The 9,303-nt window shown below is 43.3% G+C and overlaps 1 protein-coding gene across 1 annotated transcript in view; it reads right to left on the bottom strand.

Moving 5' to 3' along the window:
- Positions 1-2,199: 2,199 nt before the first annotated feature.
- The window catches only part of LOC146394206 (USP6 N-terminal-like protein), a 29,783-nt gene continuing 22,679 nt past the window's right edge, over positions 2,200-9,303 (bottom strand). The window contains exons 9-14 of the mRNA XM_084918688.1: positions 8,917-9,037; positions 8,582-8,676; positions 8,423-8,488; positions 7,210-7,309; positions 6,471-6,623; positions 2,200-6,366 (exon numbers count right to left, since the gene is read on the bottom strand). Of these exons, the coding sequence (XP_084774814.1) occupies positions 5,672-6,366; positions 6,471-6,623; positions 7,210-7,309; positions 8,423-8,488; positions 8,582-8,676; positions 8,917-9,037 (1,230 nt within the window). The 3' untranslated portion in view covers positions 2,200-5,671. The remainder of the gene's footprint in view (positions 6,367-6,470; positions 6,624-7,209; positions 7,310-8,422; positions 8,489-8,581; positions 8,677-8,916; positions 9,038-9,303) is intronic.

The raw sequence follows: 9,303 nt of genomic DNA, 5'->3' as shown, positions 1-9,303 counted from the left end.
CTGAGGCCTCTGATATGATGCAAGATTTCACCATATTCAGGTAAATTCATTGTTAACCACGAGCTTTCTATACAACGAATGTGGCTCTCTGGGGTACACCACCACTGTAACTTGGTGGAATCAAACAACACCCTATAAGCAAGCACTTTGCAACAGTAAGAGAAAAATTCCATTTTAACTGCACAAACACAGGCTCAGGGAAGACCAGCCATCTGCCACGACTGGTTGGGAGTGAGAGGCAGGAAAAAAGACAACACGGAAGAGAGCCGTCGATTAAAATGAATGAATAATGATTAGAGTCTAAAAACACATGGAGAGTGAAAAGAGGAATGAAAAAGAAAAGCTCAGTGCATCATGGGAAGACCCCAGCAGCCTAGGCCTATTGCAAGCGTGCCTAAGGGATGGATCATGTGACCTGATCCAGCCCTAACGATATGCTCTAGCAGAAAGTTGAAGCCTAATCTTAGAAGCAGAGACGGTGTCAAGCACCTTGAGGCGGCTGTTGTTGTGATTTGGTGCTGTATAAATAAAATAAAATTGAATTGAATTGTCTTTCTCCAGAACCCAATTCCTTTAATATCTTTTGTGGGCCTCTGCCATTCAGGATTTTTTTTTTTAAATTTAAAATAATTATCCAGTCCAGCCCGCATCATAGCTCTCAGCCAGTGAGACTTCAGAGCCTTGTTTCCCTCCTTTCAAACAATAACCAAGGTACAAAGATTTGCCCCAGAGTAATTTGCCTTCACAGAATAAGTCAATAGAAGAGTTTTGCTGTCTGAGTTAAATATTTTGTTCAGTAGCATTAAATGTTGTTCTGAGGTCTAAGAGAACACACACAAAAATAAGCCCACTGTCAGAGGCCACAAGTCATTAGTAACCTTCACTTTACCTCACTTGGGATGACTGTTACTCAGGAAGTAGACCGGGTCATCTACCCCTCGGACGTTTAGCGGTTTAATCTCTGGCTGCTCCAGTCTGCATGCCAAATATCCTGTGAATAACACCAAGTTGGTCTCTGATGCGCCATGGGAGCATGAATGTTAGATATGACGCAAGAAAAAAGAGCTAGTTTGAATAGGCGAATGAGGTATGTTGTTCCTGTTGCTCCTGAAGACCTTCTATGACTCTGTGGTGGCCTCAGCCATCTTTTACGGTGTGGTCTGCTGGAGCGGCAGCGTCTTTGCAGGGGACAGGAAGAGACCGAAGAGGCTGGAGGGCCAACTCTGTTCTAGGACGCTCTCTGGACCCTGTGGAGGTGGTGAGTGACAGGAGAAGCTGTCATCGCTGTTGGTCAGCATCTCCCAGCCCATGCAGGGGACTCTGACATCACTGAGCAGCTCCTTCAGTGGCAGCTGCGGCACCCACGACGTGGGACGGAGAGACTCCGCAGGTCTTTCCTTCCTACTGCTGTCAGACTCCACAACATGGTCTCTGCAGAGGATCACACACGTGCAGACAGACACACACAACCATCCCATACACAACTGTAACTCTCGCCCTGTCTCCTTGTTTTGCAATGGCACTAAGAGCAATTTTCCCAGTGTAACAAAGTATTTTATTCTATTTGTACTTTTTCTATTGTATATGGTGTTCTTTCCGTTTTGTGTAGTATGTTATTCTGTTTATCTTATTCTATTGTTTTTTCTCTTAATTGTTTTTACTGCTCTTGTACTTCCTGCCGTGACCAAAAATTTCCCACGTGTGGGACTAAGGTTTCTCTTTCTTTCTTTCTTTAAAGAGGCTTTGAGTGCTCAGGTACAATAGAAAAGCACGATGTATAAAAACCAGTACATTTACTACTTTATTGTCTCTGCTTTCCTTACTGTAAAAGTCCCCGCAGACAAAGACAAAATAAAAACAGTGTTAGTGTCCAATATTAACATTTATTTGTATGCTGTGTGTATTTATTGTATGTTAACTGTATGTTAGTACGACTCGACACACTGATGTTAGGTTGCCGACCGTGTTACCGGGGTAACGCGCAGGCGAAGAATCTCTTTTGAATAGTAGTTATTTTTTTAGGTTTAATAATACATGTTTGAATTCTCCTGCTGGTCTTTACCCAGCACTACCACATCGGTCATATCGTTGCCTCGTTCTGTCCCTTTCAGTTTAAAAACATCTTAGACCTCGAACCCATAATCTACAATTTCCCCGACATGATTTTTACTTTGCAAGAGTCAAGGAAGACAAAGAAAATCAAAATTAAAGTTTATTGTTTCACCTCCAAGGCTTCAATCAGCTAATTGGTTGGACTGTAGCTACTGGACTTTGGCACATCATTTCTCCAACCCTGGAGGATTTTTAGGATGTAAATATAGTCAAATACCATAAAACATATTTACATCATTCAAAACAATGGCATTACATTGTAAAATATGACTAGATTTATTTGGAAAAAATGAGAACAGTTCTCTCCTTCCTGGCTCGTCTATAACTGGAGAGAAACTCTTAATCTAAACTAACCACAAGATGTCAGCGTTTCATTATTTCTAAGAACAGAACTGATGTTTTTCTACCTTCAGATGAACAAACTAGTCCCAGCTGTGTCTACCTACTGGTTCTACAGCACTGTACAATATTAAACACATGTTCAAATCATCTGATACATACACATTCGTATTTTGCGTATTTTCACCGTTCAAGGAGGAAACACACAAGATGCCTTTTCTGAGATGATACAAACAATAAATTACAGAGCTAGAAAAAAGCACTTTTTTGAAATGAGCTCAACGGGTTTCAGTACGTATCATCGCAACAGTGAGCCTGCTCACCACGTCAGAGATCTGCACAATCAGTACAGCGCCAGGAAGCTGCTTCTGTTTCCGGATGTAGAGTCAGGTTAGGTTCAACGAGGTCCAATGCAGAACTGAAGCCAATCCAAATAAGGCATCGAGACGTTATTACAAAAAATAAACCTGTAACTCTCCTAGCAAACACTTTACAAAGGCCTAGACTGGACAGACAAAAAGTTAAAAAACTACAAACATGTTTTGTCTGTTGTAAAGGATGATGCTTCAGACTTGGAGTCCTTGGAAATCACTTTCCCGCCAATCCAGACCTAGAATATGATGTCTTGATTAAAGCAGGCGACGGCAGTTTTAGTCAATCAGTATAATTGGGGGTGGCTGTTGCTCAGGAGGTAGAGCAGGTCACCTACTGATCGGCAGGTTGGTGGTTCGATCCCTGGCTCCTCCAATCTGCATGTCAAGTATCCTTGGGCAAGATACTAACCCCAACTTGCTCTCCGATGCATCCATCGGAGTATGAGTGTACTTAGAAAGCACTGAGTGTAGATAAAGCGCTTGTGAGAATGGGTGTGATTGGGTGAATGAGGCATGTTGTATAGAGCGCTTTAACTACTCCGGGAGAGTAGAAAAGCGCTCTATAAGAATCAGTCCATTCTGGGCAAAGATGCTTTGTGCCCAAAGTTGAACGATGAAGTGACGTGTTTTCCACAGATCAGCGATTTTAGCAGGTACTCAGGTGTTTTTTAATGTTCGGTTAAAGTGGAAAGATTGGTGCCCACAAAAAACCCCCAAACTACTGAAGCTTCTGCTCGACTGGAGAAAAGAACTGAACTGAAAATCAATTAAATCTGACTAAAGTTCTCAGCTGATCCTCTCAGAATATGCTGATATATTTCTTATCAGTTACAGGCCCAAGCCATTTAAGGCTTATAAATGGCTTGGGCCATTTGCTTATTCAGCAAAGCATGTGAGGGTTGTACAGGGAGTGCAGAATTATTAGGCAAATGAGTATTTTGTCCACATCATCCTCTTCATGCATGTTGTCTTACTCCAAGCTGTATAGGCTCGAAAGCCTACTACCAATTAAGCATATTAGGTGATGTGCATCTCTGTAATGAGAAGGGGTGTGGTCTAATGACATCAACACCCTATATCAGGTGTGCATAATTATTAGGCAACGTCCTTTCCTTTGGCAAAATGGGTCAAAAGAAGGACTTGACAGGCTCAGAAAAGTCAAAAATAGTGAGATATCTTGCAGAAGGGATGCAGCAGTCTCAAAATTGCAAAGCTTCTGAAGCGTGATCATCGAACAATCAAGCGTTTCATTCAAAATAGTCAACAGGGTCGCAAGAAGCGTGTGGAAAAACCAAGGCGCAAAATCACTGCCCATGAACTGAGAAAAGTCAAGCGTGCAGCTGCCAAGATGCCACTTGCCACCAGTTTGGCCATATTTCAGAGCTGCAACATCACTGGAGTGCCCAAAAGCACAAGGTGTGCAATACTCAGAGACATGGCCAAGGTAAGAAAGGCTGAAAGACGACCACCACTGAACAAGACACACAAGCTGAAACGTCAAGACTGGGCCAAGAAATATCTCAAGACTGGTTTTTCTAAGGTTTTATGGACTGATGAAATGAGAGTGAGTCTTGATGGGCCAGATGGATGGGCCCGTGGCTGGATTGGTAAAGGGCAGAGAGCTCCAGTCCGACTCAGACGCCAGCAAGGTGGAGGTGGAGTACTGGTTTGGGCTGGTATCATCAAAGATGAGCTTGTGGGGCCTTTTCGGGTTGAGGATGGAGTCAAGCTCAACTCCTGGCAAGAAAGGGTATAAAAGAAGAAAAACTAATGACATGGCCTCCTTGTTCACCTGATCTGAACCCCATTGAGAACCTGTGGTCCATCATCAAATGTGAGATTTACAAGGAGGGAAAACAGTACACCTCTCTGAACAGTGTCTGGGAGGCTGTGGTTGCTGCTGCACGCAATGTTGATGGTGAACAGATCAAAACACTGACAGAATCCATGGATGGCAGGCTTCTGAGTGTCCTTGCAAAGAAAGGTGGCTATATTGGTCGCTGATTTGTTTTTGTTTTGTTTTTGAATGTCAGAAATGTATATTTGTGAATGTGGAGATGTTATATTGGTTTCACTGGTAAAAATAAATCATTGAAATGGGTATATATTTGTTTTTTGTTAAGTTGCCTAATAATTATGCACAGTAATAGTCACCTGCACACACAGATATCCCCCTAAAATAGCTAAAACTGAAAACAAACTAAAAACTACTTCCAAAAACATTCAGCTTTGATATTAATGAGTTTTTTGGGTTCATTGAGAACATGGTTGTTGTTCAATAATAAAATTATTCCTCAAAAATACAACTTGCCTAATAATTCTACACTCCCTGTATTAAGACAGACATCTTCTAATTAAGACATTTAAAAGCCAGAATGACAGCTAGCTAGCATGTCCTTTACTTCTCCCACAACTGGATACTGTCATACTGGATCTAACAGAACAGCACATACATCGTCCTGCTCACTGCTTCAGGACCAAACAAACCCATCTGCCTTTCACTATGTCGACATATTGTCTTTGTAACCTACATCTGGAACTTTCAGCCACATAAAGGGAAAAAATCTACCAGTTAAAATGTTACCTAACATGAAAAAGGGCTGAAAAGTCCGAAGGAGGAAACAGCTTCTTGTAGCCAAAAGTCTTTAGAAAGTCAGTTTGAAAATTGGCAAATACAAAACTTTTATAAATACTGGTCCCGAAACTGAAAGCACATTTTGAAGCAACTGTTGCTTAACACTGTAAATCTGACTAATAAATCACACCAGAACATTAATCACAGACTTAACCTTTTTACATGTAAAAGCGTCATAAATAAATTAGCGATCTACACTTTTCTGCTCTTCTCATGAAACATCGGCAGCCGATGTGTCCTCTGATTCTGCGCTCGAGTCCAGGTTCACGTCCCTGCTCAGAGCTGAGGCCTGCTCCGGCAGCTGCAGCCTCTCTGCTGCAGGCAGACTCTCAGACTGGGCCATGCCCAAAGCCGGCGAGGCTACCTGAGACACGGGCGCCGAAAGAGTCCGCGGGACTTTGCAGCAGAACTGACCGGTGACGGCCGAACGCGCGTCTGCAGTGAGGTCGTTAGTAGAGGCCGAGTGCGGGGCGCTGGTTATTTCTGAAGGTGAGGGAGGTCCTACCGGGACATCTGTGTCAGCTTCTATTCCAACCCTCTCCGGGTCTGACCGTGGTGACGGCTGATCTGCTGCAACCACAGTTTGACTCCATGGGGGTTGGTAAGGCGGAGGCCCTGCTAGTGGGGAGCTGTCAGGGGTGAGTGGGGCTTGGCTGTGGATGATGACGGGATCTGGGGAAGGCAACGGAGTCTCCTCTTTGTCCACACCTTCAAGATTCACAAGGTGCTTGGAGGGACTCTGGTCTGGGGATATGGAGTCTGGCTGGTGGGAGATGATGCGGAGGCACAGGCCGGCTTTGGGGAACCCGCTAGCTGACGTTGGCTTCCCTTCAGGGGGCCGCACTGGACTCAGCAGCACGGGTAGCTCTTGGCCCAGCGGCTTACGGGGCAGCTCCTCAGGCTTCCCTAAAAACAAGCCATTAAGAACTGTTTATTTTCCTTAAGTGCACATTATTCACACCGAATAATGTACTGGAGTACTGGAGACTCCTAAAAGGACAGCCGCGTACCTGGAGGCGGGAGATCCAGCTTCATCTTTCGCAGCTCAGCCATGGAGGCCTGAAGCTGCTCAACGATCATGTCGTCGCTGTAGAAAAAAGTCTGAGCGATGCGCTCCTGCAGGAACTCTCTCAGCTCCTCCAGAGACATCTTCAAGAGGCGCTCTGTTCACAAAGCAGATGTTAAACTCACAGAAACGTGTGCAGTCACGTCTCATCTGTCTTGTACTGGAGCTGTATTCAGATGACATTTAACCCCTATTTTAAAAAACTGACAATAAAAAATGTGTAAACTGAGTTGTTTAATCCCACATATGATTTTGTAATGAGCATATTACTTATAAACATCTTTATATTTATATAACATCTTCTATTTTCTGCAATAATAACTTGTTTGCTACAAATGAGATTTAAACGACTGTAAACATCTGTACACTTGTAGATATCCACACGAACACAGAAACCCTGAATCACACAAGTATACAGACATTTATGCAAAAATCATAAAGATGTCTCGAGACCAGACACCAGTAAGTAGTATTTAAATTGCAAAGTGTGGCCTTGCCAAGTTTCACTTTTGCAGACTTTAGGAAAGCAAACAAAAACTGGAAAACTTCAAAATCACTCGATTTCAGGAGGTTAATAAGAGGCTAAAGTTAACACAATGTGGTTGTTGTGTAGAAGGCTCAGTTGCGAAGCTGAGCAGAGAGTGATTTATTGTTTCGTGGCGACCCATTCATCATCTCCTTACTCTTGTGTATCTTGAGGATAGTGTAAGACATGGCGGTGAGGAGCCGCTCTCCCTCCAGGATGAAAATGTCCCACAGGCGGAGCGTTAGGGTGAACGGTGTCTGCCGGATCACAAACACAAGAAGTTAGAGAATCACTGCAGCTTAGCTGGATTTGTTTGTGCCAGTGGGTTCATGTATGTGCTGTTCTCCTGCTGGCTGGAGTCAGGAAGTTTGTTTGGTTCCTTCTCAGACCTCAGAGGCCCCGAGGCCCCTCTGAGCCCGGCAACTCAGCGGGATGGAGAAGTGCTGACAACAGCCAAACGCTGCCAGACCACTACCACAGGATTGTGGGCATGCAAGTAGAAGGCTAATAACAGTTTAGGCTGACAGGTCTTAATGCTCTCTTCTAATGCGATGTACCCGAGCTCTGCTGAAATCATGTACAGTATAACTGTGTGTGAAAGGTGATTCAGTGTTTTTATGTTACAGAGATTAGCATCTGCTAATGCTAACTGCTATATTTACACAGGCTTAACTTTCCAGTTTTATTAAACACGCAGTTGGCTAAATTCATAAATTCACATTGTAACGAGCAGCATATGTGTAATCTGGCTATTTAATGAATAATAATTATCATTCAGAGCTTTGAGATACCAGGTTCCTCCAGAACCAGCTCTCAGTTTAGGAGACATGAAGCATCTTTTCTTTGAAGGTCAGGATTAAAACGTTTCTCTCTGATAAAGCTTGTAGTGACGGCTGGATCAGGTGACTCGTTATGCTGCCACACGCTCAGGCTGCTGAACACTTTTTCTTCTCTGTATTCTTTCATTTCCTTCCCCTCACACCCCAACCAATCACAGCAGGCGCTGCCAGAGTCTGTTGGTGATAGCTTCCTGTTGGGAGGGAGTTCTTTTTCTCCACTGTTGCAGGTGCAAGATCGTTATTCGCTTTAGTTTAGTATGTTTCAGGCTCTGATGCAGGGTTCCACCTTATAATATTAAGCACTGTGTGTTGACTGTTGTTGTGAACTGGCACTATAGCAAAATTGAATTGAACTGCTTTAAAACTTCCAAAGAAAAATAGAGAAGATACATGGAAATGATATGACATAAAACAAGAAGAGGGGAAAGCAACCTCTTCACACAGTGAGAAAATAATCAGATGACCTTTTATTCAACGTTTAACAGGCAGAAAAAGATGATCTTACTCCTTTACCCCAAGATAATGACTCACCCTGTCAATGAAACACTGCAGGAACCATTTGGTGCTGTAAATGCCTGCAGACATCTGCTCTTTGTCCTTGAAATAGAGAACACGAGTCAGAATTAGCATGTATCCTGCTTGCTAGAGCGTTACTCCAAGTTTTTCAAAAACAGAAAAAAGTGATCTCACCAGATGTTTCTTCAGTTTGGGAACGAGCTTGGAAATAATCTGATCATGATGTGCCTGGAATCTCTGAAGTTTTGGAAAGCCTGGAACAAAAAAGCCTTAACAGGGCAGAAGGGAAGTGAGAACTTTTTAATCTAATTTCATGTCAGTCCAAACCAAATCTGACAAGCAGTACAGTTTGTAATCAGTTCCACCACCCGCAGAGCCAAAGACTGTCATCTGCACGGTTGGTGCAGCTGCAGGAAAATGATTTCAGTGTTTAGCTTCATCGTATCTTGCAGAGAACACGTTTGCTGTTAATGTTCAGACGAATGAATGAATCCTCTGGGATGTCTCACCATGCATGGCGTGTTTCTGGTTGGTGAGCAGCTGTGACAGGGCCCAGAAAGCGTCTTCCTCATTCATGTACATGAGCAGCAGGGCGGCAATCTGACTCATGCCTTGGCAGTAGCTCACCTCCTGCAGGAAATGTGCAAAAAGACCCCAATAATGGGCTTTCCGCTGTTGTGGTAACTGTAACTGACACTAGGTTAACACAAGTTAACACAAGACTATCAAACAATTATTAACTTTTTGTCATCATCCTGTGGGACCATTCTCCGCCACGGATATTAGTCTTATTATTATCAGCAGTAGTGTTATTGTTGTATTTGTATATTCTATAGTGCCTTAATAGTCAGAAGGAATAAAGCAGATGGGCCATGATCAAAACGAATTAAAAAACC

Source organism: Perissodus microlepis, chromosome 1 (assembly GCF_051167445.1).
Source record: "Perissodus microlepis isolate ML-2025 ecotype Zambia chromosome 1, ASM5116744v1, whole genome shotgun sequence".
In the NCBI taxonomy this organism is placed as follows: domain Eukaryota; kingdom Metazoa; phylum Chordata; class Actinopteri; order Cichliformes; family Cichlidae; genus Perissodus; species Perissodus microlepis.
This window is presented reverse-complemented; position numbering and strand designations above follow the sequence as displayed.